Source organism: Grampus griseus, assembly GCF_964374135.1.
Source record: "Grampus griseus genome assembly, chromosome: 19".
Lineage (NCBI taxonomy): Eukaryota > Metazoa > Chordata > Mammalia > Artiodactyla > Delphinidae > Grampus > Grampus griseus.
The window spans coordinates 46587267-46607600 of NC_139013.1; the positions used below are offsets into that span (position 1 = coordinate 46587267).

The 20334-nt window shown below is 47.2% G+C and overlaps 1 protein-coding gene across 1 annotated transcript; it reads right to left on the reverse strand.

Moving 5' to 3' along the window:
- Nucleotides 1-9374: 9374 nt before the first annotated feature.
- On the reverse strand, nt 9375-11468 carry CHST6 (carbohydrate sulfotransferase 6; the record flags this gene model as incomplete). Its single annotated transcript, XM_082677067.1, has 2 exons — nt 11401-11468; nt 9375-10578 (listed from the first exon to the last, which is right to left on the reverse strand). Exon 2 carries the CDS (start codon nt 10560-10562, stop codon nt 9375-9377), a length of 1188 nt encoding a protein of 395 aa, XP_082533193.1. The 5' UTR covers nt 10563-10578; nt 11401-11468.
- Between the last annotated feature and the right edge of the window lie 8866 nt (nt 11469-20334).

Sequence of the window (20334 nt, forward strand, 5' to 3'; positions counted from 1 at the left end):
TTCGGCCGAAGCCCTCTTCCTCCACCCCAACGGCACTGCCAAGTGATGGCTCCTCCCTCCAATCATAGGGCGCCTCAGATGGCAGGGGCGGGGCGAGAGTTGTTCCCGCCCCTGACGTTGCGTACGGCTTTCCGAGATCCAGCGCCTATGGCCTACGCCTCCTACTGGGGAAGTCTCTCCCGCTACAGTGCGGCGCGCTCTGCTCTGCCCTCCTCTGCAGCGCCACCTATAGGAAAGTAAAGGAAATTAGGTATAGATAGGGAGGAAGAGATAGACGGGTGGGTGAGTGGGTGGGTGGGTAAATAGGTAGACAGCGGTAGGTATGCAAGTAGACAGGTAGGTAGGTAGTAGGTAGGAAGATAAATACGTACATACATATGCATCTGGTAATGAGAATCAGATGGTTCAGCAGTCAGGTGAAAGAAGCTGGAAGACAATGCAGCAATACCTTCAATATTTGGAAGGAAATGATTTTGGGGGAAAACTTCACTTTAAATTTAAAAACATTGTATACGACGTAAGGAATATGGTCAATAATATTGTAATAACTGGGGACAGATGGTTACTAGACTTACAGTGGTGATCATTTTGTAACGTAAGCAAATGTCAAATAACTATGTAGTACACCTGAAACTGACATAATATTGTAGGTCAACTATGTTTCAATTAAAAAATAATTAATTAAAAAGCATCGTGGGGGCTTCCCTGGTGGCGCAGTGGTTGCGAGTCCGCCTGACGATGCAGGGGACGCGGGTTCGTGCCCCGGTCCGGGAAGATCCCACATGCCGCGGAGCGGCTGGGCCCGTGAGCCATGGCCACTGAGCCTGCGTGTCCGGAGCCTGTGCTCCGCAACGGGAGACGCCACAACAGTGAGAGGCCCGCGTACCGCAAAAAAAAAAAGCATCCTGGGACTTCCCTGGTGGTGCAGTGGTTAAGAATCTGCCTGCCAGTGCAGGGGACACAGGTTCGTGCCCTGGTCCGGGAAGATCCCACATGCCGCAGAGCAACTAAGCCTGTGTGCCACAACTACTGAGCCTGCACTCTAGAGCCCGCAAGCCACAACTACTAAGCCCGCGTGTCAACTACTGAAGCCCTCACACCTATAGCCCGTGCTCTGCAACAAGAGAAACCACCTTAATGAGAAGTCCATGCACCGCAGGAGTAGCCCCCGCTCGCTGCAACTAGAGAAAGCCCCCCACGCAGCAACGAAGACCCAATACGGCCAAAAATAAATAAATAAATAAATTTATTTTTTTAAAAAAAGCATCGTGCACAAAATATGTAATATTTCCTTTTAATTCAAGAACATTAACAACATTGTTTATTAGAGTTCCCTTTTGAAAGCCTTTGTTTTGGAAGCTTTCTAATGCCAGTTCTCTAACCCTACAATTGGGATTTTGCATCAACCAAGAAACTTTTCTAAAACAAAAATAGTAAGTATTTCAAAAAGTCATGAAATATTTAACAATGCTGTCTTTTGGTACATTTCCCAGACTAGCAGAGTGTATAAGAAGTGGAAAAACCAATTATTTTAAGCTTATATAACCATCAATAATGTATCACATTAGGAAACATTATTTTTAATTTAGAATTCTATTCTCAGTCCGATTGTGAATTGAGAAATTTCTGAAAAGCCATTTAGACTTGCAGGACTCAGAGAATGTATGTTTCATGTGCCCTTTTTTTTTTTTAAATATATATTTATTTATTTATTCGGTTGTGCTGAATCTTAGTTGCAGCATGTGGGCTCCTTAATTGCAGCTTGCTGGCTCCTTAGTTGCGGCATGTGAACTCTTAGTTGCGGTGTGCATGTGGGATCTAGTTCTCTGACCAGGGATCAAACCCGGGCCTCCTGCATTGGGAACGTGGAGTCTTATCCACTGCGCCACCAGGGAAGTCCCACATGTGCCCTTTCTAAGGAAGCTGAGTATGTACTCCAGCGAAGTAAAAGAGTGATGACTAAGAAAGAAAAAGATGGGCAGTATAAGGAATGGTGGATTTAACCAGGAATGTTAGATTGATTTCTGTGCAAGTCTTAGCAGCCACCTAACCAGATTAGAACAGAAGAAAGAGTATCCTCAGGAAAAATAATGGAACTGATTTCAGCTATAGACAAAATCATTAATATCAAAATTTTAGGGACACGGTGAAGAAGGTACCTGTTTCTTCTCTCAATGGGAAAACACTGAAAAACAATACAAACTCCAGGAAAGACACAAACCTGCAAGAAAATTATGAAGCAAATATAAAGCAAACAAAAACTAGGTGTTTTTGTTTGTTTTTTAGACATCCACACCCTCCTTGTTTCACTTATAGTGAGATGCAGAACTATAAAACTTTTAGACGGCAATGTTGAATATCCTTATGTCTCATGATGGTGAAAGAGTTCTTAAACTAGATACAAAAAGCAAAGACCATAAAGGAAAGGATGGATAAATTTAATTACTTTAAATTAAGACCTTGTATTATTCAAGAGTTACCACAAAGAAAGTATAAAGACAAGCCACAAACTGGAAGAAGATATTTGCAATACGTATAACTGACATAGGAATAACATTTAGCACTCCTAAAAATCAATAAGCAAATGATGAAGAGACAAAAGACCTGAAGAGGTACTTCATCAAAGAGAAATACAAATGGCCAAAAAAACCCAGGAAAACATGCTTAACCTCATTAATCAGTGAAACACAAAATGAATCACAATGAGGTATCATTTGTCAACCACGCAACAGCCAAATATTTAAAAGTCTGAGAATCCGATTGTTACTGAGGTTGCACGGCAGCTGGAACTCTGGAGGTGTAAACAGATATAACCATCTGGAATAATGTTGAATGAAGATGTTCATGATCTGGCAATTTCACTCCCAGGTAAATATCCTATAGCATTCATACGAGGAGATACAGACAAGATTGTTCCTAGTAGCACTGTAACAGTACATAACTAAAAACAAGCCAAGCATTCATTGAGATGGATAAATAAAATTGTATTATTTTCAATAAAATACTATCGAGTAGTGGAAAGAAATGACGTAAAGCTGCAAGCAACAACATGATGAATCCCAGGAATGTAAACTTGAGGGGAAAATCTAAGTTGCAGAAAAAAGAAGCCCACACTGTGATTCAATTTAAATCCAGTTCAAAAACTTGCAAAACTAACAATATACTAATTCAGGATATTAACAAAGGCAGTAAAATGATAATGAAATATTTTGGGTACTTGTTCTATTTTTTTTAATATCTATGACATTATAAATATTATGTATTATGTCACATATATATAACATTATATTTATATTTATTTATTCAACTAAGGAGGGCCATAGAACAAAAGTGGCTTTGGACACCCTTCATCTCACTCCAAATAAAGGCCAAAGTCCTCACAAGGCCTGCAAGGTCGTACATAATCTGACCCCCTCTCTCCCCATCTCCTAGAATTCTTCCTCTGGCCTACCACACCAGACTCAGTAGCCCCTTGCTGTTCTTCCAATATTCCAGATGTGTTCCCTCCTTAGGATTTTTGTATTACCTATTTCTTTCTACAGTACAATTTACCCATAGTTATCCCTAAATTAACTGCTTTACCTCCTTCAAGACTTTGCTCAAATGTCACTTTCACAATGAGACCTACACTGATCACGCCATTAAAAATTGCAACTCACACCCCTGCACGCAGACATTCCTAATCCCCATGATCCTTCCCTTTAAAACTGGTTGGGGCTTTCCTGGTGGCGCAGTGGTTGAGAGTCTGCCTGCCGATGCAGGGGACACAGGTTCGTGCCCCGGTCCGGGAGGATCCCACGTGCCGTGGAGCGGCTGGGCCCATGAGCCATGGCCGCTAGGCCTGCGCGTCCGGAGCCTGTGCTCTGCAACAGGAGAGGTCACAACAGTGAGAGACCCGCGTACCGCAAAAAAAAAAAAAAGTAAAAAAAAAAAAAAAAACTGGCTGGGGCTCAATCCATAATGTGTGTTGAATGAATGAATGGAGATGTGGAGGATCTGAAGACTGGGATCAGGACAGCACCAGATTTGCATGGCCAACCAGGTTCTCCAGATTTAACCCCAAGAGAGAAAATACTCAGCTGGCTCTAAGGCCTTGCCACCCTGGGAAAATTCAAAGTCCGGGCTGTGGTGGGCTCTGTGCTCTTGGCCAACTCCTCCCATTTCAGCAGCATTCCTATACCCTCCTGAGGCTACTAAGGCTTTTGCTCTAGTTTTGTTTTGTTTTTTAAAGACTTTATTTTTTAGAGAAGCTTTGGGTTTACAACAAAATCGAGAGGGAACTACAGAGATTTCTCATATACCTTCTGCACTCACACAGTTCACAGCGTCCTCCATTAACATCTCCCGCCAGAATGGTACATTTGTTACCAAGGATGAACCTACAATGACACATCATAATCGGCCAAAGTCCATAGTTTACCTTAGAGTTCAGTTTTGGTGTTGCACATTCCATGGGTTTGGACAAATGTATATCCATCATTCTATGTACATGTCATCCACGGCATATACCCATCATTAGAGCACCATACAGCGCATTTTCACTGCCCTAAAAATCCTCTATGCTCCATCTATTTATCCCTCCCCTCCACCCACAACCCCTGGCAACTGTTGACTTAAAAAAAATGCACAGGGCTTCCCTGGTGGCTCAGTGGTTGAGAGTCCGCCTGCCGATGCAGGGGACGCGGGTTCGTGCCTCGGTCCAGGAGGCTCCCATGTGCCACGGAGTGGCTGGGCCCGTGAGCCATGGCCGCTGGGCCTGCGCGTCCGGAGCCTGTGCTCCGCAACGAGAGAGGCCACAACAGTGAGGGGCCCGCGTACCTCAAAAAAAAAAAAAAAAAAAGCACAACGTGAGAGCTGCAAGTTAAGTTTTATTTGGGGCAAAATGAGGACTGCAACCCAGGAGACAGCATTTCAGATAGCTCTGAGAAACTGCTCCGAGGAGGTGAGTGGAGCTAGAATACATAGGAGTTTTGCAACAAGGGGCAGGTAGTCGGGAGCATCAAAAGATTACTGTTAATTGGGAAACCAGATATGTCAAGTTAAGGAATTTAGAGCTTTTCTATGTATGGGAAGATGCAAGAGCCTGGGCTCACTGAAATCATTCCTTTGATATGCACCTCAGCTATCTGGGGCCAGTATCCTGTATTTTCACATCCTGGGTTTCCTCACGGTGCACCATGGGGAGTGGCTGCAGTCTGATGGCTGCTAGATGGCAGGTATTCTTTCCTTCCTGAGTTCCCTCAGGGCTCACCAGCTCTGTTGCAATCGCTGGTGGCTGTGACATCCTTTGTTTACTGATATGGCAGGAAATATTCCATTTCTCACAACCACTAATCTTTTTACTGTCTGAATAGTTTTGCCTTTTCCACAATGTCATATAGTTGGAATCATACTAAATGTAGCTTCTTCAGATTGGCTTCTTTCACTCAGGTTCCCTCCTGAATGTCTTTTCATGGTTTGATAGTTCATTTCATTTTACTGCTGCATAATATTCCATCAGGTAGGTAAAAATGAAAATGATTTACCCTGTACAGATGATGGGGAGGGGGTCAATAGAAAAGGGTGACAAGGGCCTTCCTGACACCATTCCAGAGAACGTAAGTCAGTACTCCATTTGGCAATTCCATATTTAAAATGTGGATGCTCTTTGATCCATCAGTTCTACTTCTAGTCCTCTTTACCATAGACACACAAACTCAGTCACGTCCTGGGGCCTCTCCCATCCCATGAGCTTGGATTCCCAGGACTGATTCTTTTATTTTGCCAAGGAACCTTGATTCCAAAGAGACCAATCCCTCAGTCTCTCTCTGCCTCTTCATCCTATGCTCAATTAACTCCTACCTATTTTTTAAAATATTTATTTATTTATTTAGGCTGTGCCGGGTCTTAGTTGTGGCACACAGGATCTTTAATTGTGGCATGCGGACTTCTTAGTTACGGCATGCACGTGGGATCTAGTTACCCCACCAGGGATTGAACCCGGACACCCTGCATTGGGAGCACGGAGTCTTACCCACTGGACCACCAGGGAAGTCCCTATCTATTCAAACCAAACGTTTCCTTTTCGAAAATGTTTTCCTGACTCTCCATACTAAAGTAGGTCACCCTCTACCCATTCTTATTTATTCTTAGAGCACAAGCGACACTTATGCATATCTATCTGTAGGACTATTTATTTAACATCTGCACTCCCCACAAGAGCAAGGGCTGTGACTATGTCCCCAGGGCTTAGCCCTGGACTGACTCATTGAAACACTGGACTGGCACTGCCTATCTTTGTCCTGAAACCTGATGTGGATTCACCTAGAGGCTTGCTCGGAACCTGCTGCGCCCTGTAGCTCATGCAGAGGCTTGCCCAGAGGGCCCCATATGCAGGGAGCCACATCCAAGAGCCAGTCATCGCTATTATGGAACCTTGGGAGACAGGTGAGAACGGATGAGTCACATAACAAAGGCCGTTAATTGTGTCATCGGTGACCCAAGCAGGGGCAAATGAAACTTGTGGGATGCTACTATCAGGCTGGCCTCTAAGCCCCACCCCAAATGCCTTCCTGAACCCCACTAGGGATCAGTGTCTCCCTGTTCTTAACCTCTGGCTCCATGAACCTCTTGCTCAACCTTCTCTGCCTGAACATACCACATTGCTGGAGACTTCCTAGCCGACTCCTCCACTTAACAATGCGTTCCTTCCAGGCAGGGCCAGCAGGCTGCTTTTATCCCCAGTGGCCCCACTGTCCCAGCCAACTGCCCACCATTCATCATTCTGGTCCTTGAGATGTCTGCAGACAAATGCCAGGATGGTGGTGATCATTTTGTAACATATAGAAACATCAAGTAACTATATTGTGCACCTGGAACTAATGCAGTACTGTAGGTCAATTATATAATTAAAAGTATAATAAAAGTTTGGAGAGAAGGTGAGGTGAGATGGAGGTATTAAATCTTCATCTCTTATAACAGTCATAAACTTAAATTTTTTTTTTTTTTGCCAGATGCGGGCCTCTCACTGTTGTGGCCTCTCCCGTTTGCGGAGCACAGGCTCCGGATGCGTAGGCTCAGTGGCCATGGCTTACAGGCCCAGCCGCTCCGCAGCACGTGGGATCCTCCCGGACCAGGGCACGAACCCGCGTCCCCTGCATCGGCAGGCGGACTCTCAACCACTGTGCCACCAGGGAAGCCCTAAAAATTTTTTAATTCTGTTTTTCTTTTCTTTTTATTGTATCTAAATGAGATGACTGATGTTAACTAAACCTAGTGTTGTAATCATTTCACAATACATGTAAATCAAACCATCACGTTGTACACCTTAAACTTATACAGTGATGTATGTTAATTCTTTCTCAATAAAACTGGAAACAAACAAAATGCCAGGACCACTCCCTGACCCAGAGACACACGTCTCTGGGTAATGATCTGGCTTTCCAAGCCTGTGATGGAGTCCTCCGCTGCATCCCCAGTTCAGTTTCCTTGTTAGAACCATAAGTATTGAAGTCAAAGATATGAGTTTGAGTTCCAGCCCATATATTAAGCTATGTGACCTTAGTTTTTCTAAGCCAAAGTCTCCATTAATAAATTCTGGGTTTTAAATACCTTCTCCATGCTACTGTGAGCAGGGGCAGATGGGGGCTTTATGGGGCCTGAAGTTTCTACAGCTTGACGGATCCCCAACTGAGGCATCCTGAAGCTTCAGCTTCAAGGTCAGTATACCTCTGCTCCCTGCAAGAAAAGAAATGAAAAGTGCCAGATTGCCCTCGACCTGCTGCTTTGCAGCGAGGATGTGGGTCTACGATCCAGGTCTCACCAATCCAAGGCCACATCCAGGCTGAGAATCAGAAGCCAGACCTCCAGGATCCCTTCCAGTGACTGATGGCAATGATGAGGGCAGCTCCCTCACTTCCAGAGGTAATGGGCACAGGAGTTCTGGTGGCAACTGTCAGTCCCCAGACCAACTCTGTATCCCAGTGTGATTTGGGGTATTCTATTTGTGTGGACTCAAATCTGCTTCCCTGTCCTTCCTAGAGGTGCTGTGACCTTTCTTCCACCTTTCTTTTAAACATTTTTTAAGCATGGCTGGCTTTCATTTCCTGAGCTCAGGACTAGCCCTCTACACATCCGGCATCCCCCTACCCACCCCTCCTTTTTTTAAATCCAGCATCCATTTAATAAGACGCTTTGCCACTAGAGCCAGGTGTTGTGGCTCGCAGCTAGGAATCATACTTTGCTCTTCTCCAGGGCCTGGCACATAAGGACCACAGGAAGACAACCACTCCAGAGCCTTTTTTCTTCCAAGCTCCTGGCAAGCTTTATCTAGTTACATTCACCCCGTGACTTGCCCTCCAGGCACTGATCTTGCTGCCAACCTTTTGCTCTGCCACACACTCTGCCTGGCTTGCTGCCCTGGCCTGCCCAGCCTTCTCTCTCTCCACTTTTCCCCCTCACTGCCTCCCTCCAGGCTTATCTAGGAGGCTCCCTAGATTCTGCACCCTGGACCCAGAGCTCACCACTTCCCACATCTCACCTCGCAGCTGCGGCCCTAGCCATGGCTGCTGGCTGATCCCTTGAGCAAATAAGATGGGAACACCTGACCCTTCTTCGTCCAGGAGACAGGCCTCTGCAAGCCTGACTCACCCTCTCCTCCCCACTGCGGGCCCGAAGCAAATCCCCCCTCCTCCCTTCGTCCTCCTTCTCATCGTGTGGCCTTGGACAAGTCCCTTTGCTTTTGCGTTTTGCTTGTCAAACTTTACAGGCTGTAAACTCTAATCTGTATCATACAGGTGAATTATGTTTATTTCTGTGGGTATGTTTATTTCTGTGATGGGGGCATGGGGGCTCCCAGGAGATTGGGGTAGAGAGAGACTAAGGGGAGACCACAAGATAGAGGCACCTTGGCTGATTTCTTACTGAAGATACAGGTGAATATAAAAGCACTGGCTTTGGTGGTGTGTGGTGCCAGAGGCACGGGGTGTGCGTAGGGGGAGATGTACCGACTTCAGGGACCAGCTCACCACAGTGTCCCTCCACTCCCAGGCAGGGCCGGGACAGCCTTCTCAGCTGCAGGATGAGGCATCCCAACAGAGACTTAAGGGGAAAGATAGTGCTGGAGTAGGAGCCAAGTCATCTGAACTTATTCCCTGCGCCCAGAGGAAGTGGGGGCACGAGTCTGCTTTCCATGAAGAGTGTGTGTGGCGGGAATCTAGCTCCTAAAGAGGATTCAAAGGAAAAACAAGAAGTGGGGAGAAAGAAACATAGTCTGCGGACTCGGTCCTTTCCTCCTACGTGGGGGACCTCCCAAACTCCCGGCCTCGTGCGCCCCAGCTCCTTCCCCACCACGCGTGAGTCTCCTGGCAACCGCCAGCCACAGCTGGGGGCCTCTGCTACGGCCCGGAGTGCTCGGCAGTGGACGATGCCCAGCTAAAGCTGCTCGGGCCGCGCGGCAGCATGAGGTCCAGGGCGAGGTCGCGCTGCTCGTCCTCAGAGAACACTGGCCGGTAGCCCAGCAGCTGCAGTGCACCCGCACACAGCTCCTGCACGCGGCGGATCTTGGCAAAGGGCAGCGTGTGGCGCCAGGCCTGCGAGACGTTGAGCGCATCCCTGGACGTAGTCTTGAAGGCCTCACGGCGGGCGCCTGGCCCGACCCCGTGGGTGATGTTGTGGATCCAGGCCTCGAGCTGCGGCGTGAGGCTCAGGCCTGCGAAGGCGTAGAGCGCGCGGATCTCGGGCAGAGGCGCCCGTGCCAGGTCCTCGAAGCGCACCAGGCGGTAGCGGCCGCGCAGGGAGGGCGGTGGCTTGCGCATGGCGGCCTCGGCGATGCGCACGTGGCTGCGGCACACCTCGCGCACCACACGCAGGTCCGGGTCGGCCTCCACCCACTTGCCGTTGGTGCCCAACACGATGCCGTTGTCACGGGCCAGTGCCTTGGCCGTCTGCTCGCGCGAGCGCAGCACAGCCCGCGGGTCGCGCACCAGGTGCACGATGCGCAGGTTGAGCGCCGGGTCGCTAAGCAGCGGGTAGAGCACCTGCAGGTTGAAGAAGCGCACCTCCTTGAGCACCACGTGGCTGTAGGTACGGCAGGCCTCCTGGGCCAGGCCGAAGGGCCGTCGCGCGCACAGCGGCTTGCACACTGCCTCGCTGCTGATGGCGCCGCGCGGGAAGGCGCTGCAGGCGGGCGGCGAGCACAGCGCGCGGCTCTCCGCCCACTGGAAGAGGTCCGACAGGTTGCGCCGCCACGGCAGGTAGGCGTCGAACACATCCATGTCGCACAGGAAGACAGAGCGCACCAGATCGCGCACCGCCATGTGTAGCGCCACCGCGCTGCCCTGCGACAAAGCGGCCCACACGTGCCACGCAGGCTCCATCAGATAGAAGACATTGGGGTGCTGGCTGAAGAGCTGGCCCACGAAGGACGAGCCCGAGCGCCACGAGGACAGCACCAGCACGTGCACCCTCTCCTCGCCACCCACCGGGGACGGCGGCCTGGGCCGGGAGACTAGGAAGAGCAGGAGGCCAGTCTGCGCCAGCAGGAGCGCGGTCACCGCGGTGCTGGAGATGCGCCGCAGCCACATGCCGCCGGCCGGGGGCCTGCGGAGGGAGAGTGCAGCCGTCAGGGACCGCGACCCGCTCACCCATCCCACACCCCAACTCCTGTCTGGTGCTGCCAGGGAGCAGCCCCGGGACTTGACCACCCCACCTGTGGAGGCCTCCCAAGGCCACGGCCGTCTCAGTTGGGCGCCCTTCCGGGAATGTGACTTTAAGACATGAGCCATGATCCAGCCTTTACAGAGCTAAAGGCCAGTTGCACAATACTATGGGGCAGTGTTTTTTCCCTTTTCTCTCTTTCTCTCCCCACGCCCCCTTTTCTTTCTATCCAGAGGGGGAAATATATTTAAAACAGAATTCCTGCTTTTCACTTAAAATTCCTTTTAGGGGAAAAGTTGTAGGTAGTTTAGCTAAATAGCTTGATGGGTGATTTGGCAGAACCCTCCCTGGCTCCGCCACTTCCTAGCCTATGATCTTGGACCAAACGCTTCATCTCTCTGTGACTCAGTTTATCCCTCTGTAAAAAGGGGATTAATTCTGGTTCTGGAGTATTGGGATGAGCATGGAGGGGCAGGGCATTTCTCATAACTGAAAACTTGCACTTTCTACGTAGTGTGCTTCTGCATTGACTTTTTAAACAAGCAGATACAACTTTTGTTATTAAAAATAAACATATAGACAAAGAACGGCAACTGTTGCTCTCACCCATGGAGAGTGAAGTGCTGCAGGATTCCCAAGGGAGGATATCCTTCTGGATTCGTGTAATTTTGCAGAAGAAACGAGTTAAGGGAGAGGTAGGATGGAGACAGAGAAAGGGAGAGATGAGGGCAGAGTCAGACCCCTTTCCATGCTGAGGTTACTCACTGCTGTCCAGGGCTGCTGGGAGAGCTGCCCACCTCGGTCACAGATCCATGGGAGATGCCTGGAGGTTTTTCAGGGCCTGGGAAAGCAGGAGGGAAGCTGGGTCAGAGTCCCACAGGAGGAGATGGCCCTGCACACTGGGAGGGCTCTGCTTTCCCAGACTGACAGAAAGTTCCCCACGGGTGGGAGTGTAGCTGTCCTGCCTCTGGCTGGAGCTGGGCCCAGACCAGCAGGCAGCTGGATACATTTTTCCAGATGGGAGTGAAATAACTGTCTTTCCTGCTGGGTTTGAGTTCCTCTGATGCCACTCAGAAGCTGTGAACCCTGGGGCAAATGACTTAACTACTCCAAGACTCAATATCTTCCTCTGTAAAACGGGGATGATAACATTTGACCTTAGGGTTCTTGTGAGAGATGCTGCTACAAAGACATACGAGGAAAGGGCTTGGTAAAGTGCCATGCACGCCCCGTGTTACTGTTGTAGCGTTCAGCTGTGTCTGGAGAGGAGGAACCATGGGAAGTCCCCACCCAGATAAGACCCCTGAGGTCACCTACGCTTGGAATCCCAGCTTCTCCCAGGCCCCCTGTAGCCCCCAACCACCCCTGAGTCCTTCAGTGGATCTTAAGAATGTCACCCTCCTGAGGGGGGGGAGGGATAAACTGGGAGATTGGGATTGACGTATACACACTATACATAAAGTAGATAACTAGGGCTTCCCTGGTGGCGCAGTGGTTGAGAGTCCGCCTGCCGATGCAGGGGACGTGGGTTCGTGCCCCGATCTGGGAAGATCCCACATGCCACGGAGCGGCTGGGCCCGTGAGCCATGGCCGCTGAGCCTGCGAGTCCGGAGCCTGTGCTTTGCAACGGGAGAGACCACGACAGTGAGAGGCCCGCGTATCGCAAAAAAAAAAAAAAAAAAGTAGATAACTAACAAGGACCTACTGTATAGCACAGGGAACTCTACTCAATATTCTGTAGTGACCTATATGGAAATCGAATCTAAAAAAGAGTGGATATATGTATACGTATAACTGATTCACTTTGCTGTACAGCAGAAACTAACACAACATTGTAAACCAACTATACTCCAATAAAAATTAATTTAAAAACAAAGTGTGGAACGAAACTGAGTTATTTGTAGTGAGGTGGAAGGACCTAGAGACTGTCATACAGAGTGAAATAAGTTAGAAAGAGAAAAACAAATACCATATGCTAACACATATATATGGAATCTAAAAAAAAGAAAATGGTCAGAAGAACCTAGGGGCATGACAGGAATAAAGACGCAGATGAGAGAATGGACTTGAGGACACGGGGAGGGGGAAGGTAAGCTGGGATGAAGTGAGAGAGTGGCACGGACATATATACACTACCAAACGTAAAATAGATAGCTAGTGGGAAGCAGCCGCATAGCACAGGGAATCAGCTAGGTGGTTTGTGACCACCTAGAGGGGTGGGATAGGGAGGGTGTGAGGGAGACACAAGAGGGAAGAGATACGGGGATATATGTATAACTGATTCACTTTGTTATAAAGCAGAAACTGACACGCCATTATAAAGCAATTATACTCTAATAAAGATGTTAAAATAAATAATAATTAAAAAAAGTGTCCCTCAGAGTGTCCTACAGAGTGAAAGGAACACTGAGCCCAGCCCCCACACCCCGAGGCCCCAGAGTTTTCTCTTCTTTGCACTGCTGCTCCTGCAATGATCGCAAGGATGAGCCAATCTGGAAGGAAAGGACCTGGAAGTTTCTTTCCTCTTTCCTTTTGCTCCCCACCAAGCCACCTTCACTGTCCACCTCACCACTGAGGGAAGCTGGCATCTAAACCGTGAGCAGAGCCCATATCTACCTCTTCCCCTTATCAGGAGGCTGCAGGATCGGGTGGAGGATGCCCAACAGCTCTGTCACCTGCTGAGTCCAGAACTGCCTCCTGGATACCTCGCCCACTCCTGGATCACATTGAAGACGAGGACAGCAGCCACCCACCTGCTCTGCACACGTCACCTCCTCTCCTCGAGGGTGTGCTTCCTGAGAACAGGGTGCAGGAGAGGGAGGAAACTCGAACACATATTTGCTGATATAAATTACCTCAAGTGCTAGGTGATTTAACTCAACGGCCCCTGAGGTGGGCATCATGATCTCAGTTTTTTAGACGAAGGGCCCAAGGCTTGGAGAGACAGCAGGGAAGCTGGGACCCCAACCCAGGACTTCTAAGTTCCTGGCACTTTCTGTCATAGACTGCTGGCCTCTCCCATCCCTGGGAGATCCCTGCAGAACACAGGACCCTGATTCCTGGGCCCAAACACAGCTGCCCAAGCCAGCCCTGCCCTCCCCTGGGTAAGGAGGATCTTGATCCCAGGCCAAGGTGCTTGTTACATGCACTCCAGGGATGCCAGGGGTCTTCTTAAGTGACTCACACAATACGGGAACTGTTATCTGATCCTGTGATTGGAACTCAAGAACTAGAAAAGGGATGGAAACATCCTACCCACGCAGAGTGTCCAGAGAAGTCCAGGTCTCAGCTGGGAGTTTTCTGAGAACATGCCTTATATTCAGCGCACCCACCAACTGCCCCAGGGTTCAAGTTACAAAGAACATGTCAGGCAGGCACTGTGATGGGTACTTCATCTTCATGATTGAATTTTCTTCTCCCCAAATCCCTAGGAGGTAGAAACTATCCCTGTCTGTTTTAATTGAGGTAGTGGGGCTCAGAGACATGAATACACAGCTGGTAATGGGCAGGGCAGGGGTTTAAATCCAAGTGCCAGACCCCCAGGCGTGGGACTCTGGGTGGCCCCTCTCCTAAGCCTTTGCTCAATGAAGTCCCCCATCCTGGAAGGGCCATCTGCCTCTGATATGAATTCTTTTCTTTTTAATTTTTTGTGGGTCTATATTAATTATATGTCTAATTTTTGGAAAAGGTGATACAAAGAGGTGGCATAAAATTTGAAAGGTACAGGCGAGGGAGTCGTGGGCTCAGGTTTTATTTGTCAAAATTAGAAAAGGGGCCCCATCCTCCGGCAGACACAGCCCCACATCAGAGAGCAAAGGGCCATTCAGTCAACAGGAAGTGATGTTCTCTGTCCCCTTTGCCTCCCCCCAAGCCCACCTCAGAGGCAGCCCTGTCTCCAATTTCCGCAAAGTCTTTGACGGTGATGATGATGATGTTTAAATTAATTATATATTTCAAGGGAGACGGGTAGGAGTAAAGTGCAAGAGGCCACTGAAGGAATATAAAATTCCTCTTCCTACCCTGATAACCAGGACCACCTTACAGAGTTGCCTTTCTCAAGTCACTGAAGATTTTTTGTCATAAAGCATTTTAAAAATTTACTTTTGTCAAAATAATACACAGAGCTTGAATAAGCATTAGGTATCCCTGGAAGTTTATACAAGACAGTGACCATATTAGCTTCCCCTGGGAGGGGAGTGAAATAGCTGGGAAAAGATATTTCACAATAAATCCCTTTTTTTTTTTTTTTTCAGCCAGCCGCTTGGCATGCAGTTAGTTCCCCAACCCGGGATCGAACCCATGCCCCTTGCAGTGGAAGCGTGGGGTCTTAACCACTGGACCGCCAGGGAAGTCCCCACATTTGATCATGCCATTCTCCTACTCAGCAACCTTCAGCTATCCAACTTTACTTCCCATTATTCCTAGCCAGCATCTTATATTTCAGATAATCTGGAATCACTACTGTTCCTCCAGCAAGCTCCATGCTCTCCTACCCCTCCACTGTGAGTATCCAGCCCTGAGTCCCACCAGAAGTCATCTCAGCATCTCTGAAGACACCTCATCCCTGCCTCTCTCCAGGCACACACCGTTCTGCCCTGTGTGACACTTTGCCTCTCCTTCTTGCCTGTGAGCACCTTGAGAGTTGGGATGGTGGGTTTTTGCAAGGGAGCATCTGTTCTCAGGTACCTAGTGTGGGCTTGGTACTGCACAGGTGCATTGGACAGGGCTGTCTGTGTTCATTCAGAACCCATTTCCCTTTCTTTTGGTAACAGCCTCTAGATTTTTCTTTGAGGAACCACCCCTCACCCACATAAAGCATGTGTGGTTTGGGTAGGGCTGACCCACCACCCCCTGGTTCTTAGGGAGTCCTGTGTCTCAAGCCTGGTTCATCTGTATATTCCACACACTATCTCCCTGCCACAGCGACTGGCTTAGGAACGGACATCAGCCCCAAGTCTAATCCCAGGATTTTTGCAGATCTGAAGGGAAGAGGGAAATTGCCTAGGTATAAAGCCAATATAGGAGAGAAATGAGCAGAGAAAAGAAAGACTGGGAGCCCATGAGCAAGCTGACGGCACCAGATCCAGCAGTGCCAAGATTCACCCATGTACTTTTCAGTTGGGGTAAATACTCCATTTTTGCTTAAGCCAGCATGAGTTGAGTTTCTGTCACTTACAACCAAGAGTTCTGATTAGATAGTGGATCCCCTTGGTGGGATGGGTTGAGGGTAGAACTGTAAGGGAGCATGGGCAGAGAGAGCTTCTAGGGGCTGGTTATGCCCTGTTTCTTGATGGAGGTACTAAGTACATGAGCATGTTCAACTTGTGAAAAGTCACTTTTATGTGAACTGTGCTCTTATCTGCATGTATATTTCAATAAAAAGTTAAGAAACCTCTAACACCATATACAAAAATCAACTCAAAATGTTTTAAAGACCTAAATGTCACACTGAATACTATAAAACTCCTAGAAAAGGACTTCCCTGGTGGCACAGTGGTTAAGAATCCTCCTGCCAATGCAGGGGACACGGGTTTGATACCTGGTTCGGGAAGATCCCACATGCCGCGGAGCAACTAAGTCCGTGCGCCACAACTACTGAGCCTGCACTCTGGAGGCCACGAGCCACAACTACTGAAGCCTGCGTGCCCAGAGCCCGTGCTCCACCACAAGAAAGCCATTGCAATGAGAACCCTGCCCACCACAACGGAGAGTAGCCCCTGCCCGCTGCAACTAGAGAAAGCCTGTGCGCAGCAACAAAGACCCAATGCAGCCAAAAAATAAATTATAAAAAAAAAACTCCTAGAAAAAAACATATGCAGAACACTCTGATGTAAACTGCAGCAATTTTTTTTATCTGTCTCCTAGAGTATTGCAAGCAAAAGCAAAAATAAACAAATGGGACCTAATTGAATTTAAAAGCTTTTGCTCAGCAAAGGAAATCATAAAACAAAAAGACAGGAGGGAGACGCAAGAGGGAGGAGATATGGGGATATATGTATATGTATAGCTTATTCACTTTGTTATAAAGCAGAAACTAACACACCATTGTAAAGCAATTACACTCCAATAAAGATGTTAAAAAAAAAACAAACGAAAAGACAACCTACAGAATGGGAGAAAATATTTGCAAACAATGCAATTGACAAGGGATTAATTTCCAAAATGTATAAACAGCTCAATATCAAAACAAAAAACAACCCAATCAAAAAATGGGCAGAAGACCTAAAATAGACATTTCTCCAAAGAAGACATACAGATTGCCAACAGGCCCGTGAAAAGATGCTCAACGTTACTAATTATTAGAGAAATGCAGCTCAAAACTACAGTGAGGTATCACCTTACACCAGTCAAAATGGCCATCATCAAAAAGTCTACAAATAATAAATGCTGGAGAGGGTGTGGAGTTTTCTCCTTTTCGGAAGCTTCTACACTGTTGGTGGGAATGTAAATTGGTACAGCCACTATGGAGAACAGTATGGAGGTTTCTCAAAAAACTAAATATAGAGCTACCATATGATCCAGCAGTCCCACTCCTGAGCATATATCCGAAAAGACAACAACTCTAATTCAAAAAGATACATCCACCCCAGTGTTCACAGCAGCATAATTTACATTAGCCAAGACATGGAAGCAACCTAAATGCTCATCAACAGATGAATGGATACAGAAGATGTGGTACATATATGCAATGGACTATTACCCAGCTATAAAAAAGAATAAAATAATGCTATTTGCAGCAACATGGATGGGCCTAGAGATTATCATACTAAGTAAGTCAGACAGAGAAAGACAAATACCATATGATATCACTTATATGTGGAATCTAAAAAAATGATACAAATGAACTTATTTACAAAACAGAAATAGACTCACAGACATAGAAAATAAACTTACAGTTACCAGGGGGAAGGGGGGGGATAAATTAGGAATTTGGGATTAACAGATATACACAACTATATATAAAATAGATAAATAACAAGGACCTACTGTATAGCACGGGGAATATCTTATAATAACCTACTATATATATATATAACTGAATATATATAATATATATATACTTGAATCACTTTGCTGTATACCTGAAACATTGTAAATCAACTGTACTTTAATAAAAATAAATAAATAAATAAATAAATAAATTTAAAGTACATGGGACCTACGGGACTTCCCTGGTGGTCCAGTAGGTAAGACTCTGTGCTCCCAATGCAAGGGGCCCAGGTTCGATCCCTGGTTGGGGAACTAGATCCTGCATGCATGCTGCGACCAAGAGTCTGCATGCTGCAACTAAGAGCCCACGTGCTGTAACTAAGACCCGGCATGGCCAAAATTTAAAAAAAAAAGGAAAAAAATATATATATAGGACCTAAAAGAAAAAGTAAAGTATATAGATACTGGAAAATCTGTAAATGTCCTGAAATTTTATATGAAATTCTTTAGTGTATTTACATATACTACTTCATTCTGTAAACATTTATTACACGACTATTATGTGCAAAGTATGAAACTAAATATCGACATGTGGCCACTGCCTTCAGCTTAATTTCTAGCTGAGAAGGTCACCATGAAACAAGTGATCATTTAACCACAAGCATAATAAGTGTAATGGAGGGGAAGGACAGTGCTATGGGAGCCCATAGCTAAGGGCGAGTAGGGAAATCTCTCCTTAGGAAGCACCTGCTGATGGATGAGTAGGGATTAACCATGGGAAGGGCTGTGTGAGGAACGGGCAGAGAGAAGGGTTTGGGAGTAGTCAGATGAAGCAGCATCTCTAAAGGCTCTGAGAAGAAGCATTTCATGTTCAAGGATCTGAAGGAAGGCCGAACGGGCTGTACGTACAGTGTCTCAAGAAAAAGAAAAGAAAGAAATCATCCCATTGAACCCAGTCCCATTCATTGCAGATTTTCTGTTAAAGAAAGCAAAACCTAGTGATACATGCTTTCCTGGATCTCACACAGCTAGACACTGATGACAGGGCCACAGCCGAGGATTTTCAACTTGTACTTGCCCTATTCTATACAATCTACCCAGAACTGCTCCTTGAATTTCCCCAAACCTCTTTTATTCCCTTGCCCTCACTATACATAGAACATCATTTATGTAAAATTATAATTAGAGAAACAATATCTGCCTCAAGGAATGTGAAACAGATTTGGTTCAGTAAGAAGTATGTGAAGAGGAAAGTGTCGGGACTTCCCTGGTTAGGGAAGTGGTTAGGACTGGGTGCTTTCATTACCGAGGGCCCGGGTTCCGGGTTCAACCCCTGGTCATGGAACTAAGATTCCACAAGTCACGCAGCCAAAAAAAAAAAAGAGGAAAGTGTCCTACTTACTGAAGCATATTGTTTCCATAAATACAGTAATTTGGAGGGAAGGAAAAGGGACTGAGAGGAAGGAAAAGCGCTCTGTCCTGCTTTCTATAATAATGGCCAATATGATAGCCTGTAAAATCTCAATTAACAAGATAAGGCAGAGAGAAATGCTAATTAATTTTATCAAAAGGCCTGGAGACCTTGTTTTGTATCCAAGACCAGCAAGATTAGGTCTCCCATAGTAGAGAGCTGGGATCCTGTGTATTCAGGCCACTAAGACACGTTGCCCATTGGCACATGGGAGAATATGGAACTGGTCCTGCACTGGTGGGAGGTCACTGCAGCTTTTTAATTCCTGTCCTTTCAGAAACACTAGCTGTATAGTCATAAATTCAGTGCCTACAAACTATAAGGCTTTCAAAGAATGGGATCAATTAAAAAAAAAATGATCCAGGGGCTTCCCTGGTGGCGCAGTGGTTAAGAATCTGTCTGCCAATGCAGGGGACATGGGTTCGAGCCCTGGTCCGGGAAGATTCCACATGCCGCGGAGCAACTGAACCCATGCGCCACAACTACTGAAGCCCACGTGCCTAGAGCCTGTGCTCCGCAACAAGAGAAGCCACCACAATGAGAAGCCCGCGCACCGCAACGAAGAGTAGCCCCTGCTCACCGCAACTAGAGAAAAGCCTGTGTGCAGCAATGAAGACCCACCGTAGCCACAAAAATAAAAAAAAAAATTAAAAAAAAAATGACCCAGCTATTTAACCCTGACGCCACATTTCAGGAAGCAGACTGTGAAGTAACCTCTTATTTTTTCCAAACAAAAAACAACCTAACACTAAAATCACTGGATTGCTTTACAAAAAAAGTTAAGAATCCTGCCTGACGGGGCTTCCCTGGTGGAGCGGTGGTTGAGAGTCCACCTGCTGATGCAGGGGACACGGGTTTGTGTCCCGGTCCGGGAAGATCCCACATGCCATGGAGCGGCTGGGCCCGTGAGCCATGGCCACTGAGCCTGCACGTTCGGAGCCTGTGCTCCACAACGGGAGAGGCCACAACAGTGAGAGGCCTGCGTACCGGAAAAAAAAAACAAAAAAAAAAGAATCTGGTAAGATAGTTAAGTGTCATGTCAGGGATTGTCCCAAAGCGTGAGTGAGTCGATGATATTAATAAGTATTTGCTGGGGCTTCCCTGGTGGCGCAATGGTTAAGAATCCGCCTGCCAACGCAGGGGACATGGGTTTGAGCCCTGGTCCAGGAAGATCCCACATGCCTTGGAGCAACTAAGCCCGTGTGTCACAACTGCTGAGTCTGCACTCTACAGCCCACAAGCCACAACTACTGAGCCCGCACACCTAGAGCCTGTGCTCCGTCACAAGAGAAGCCACC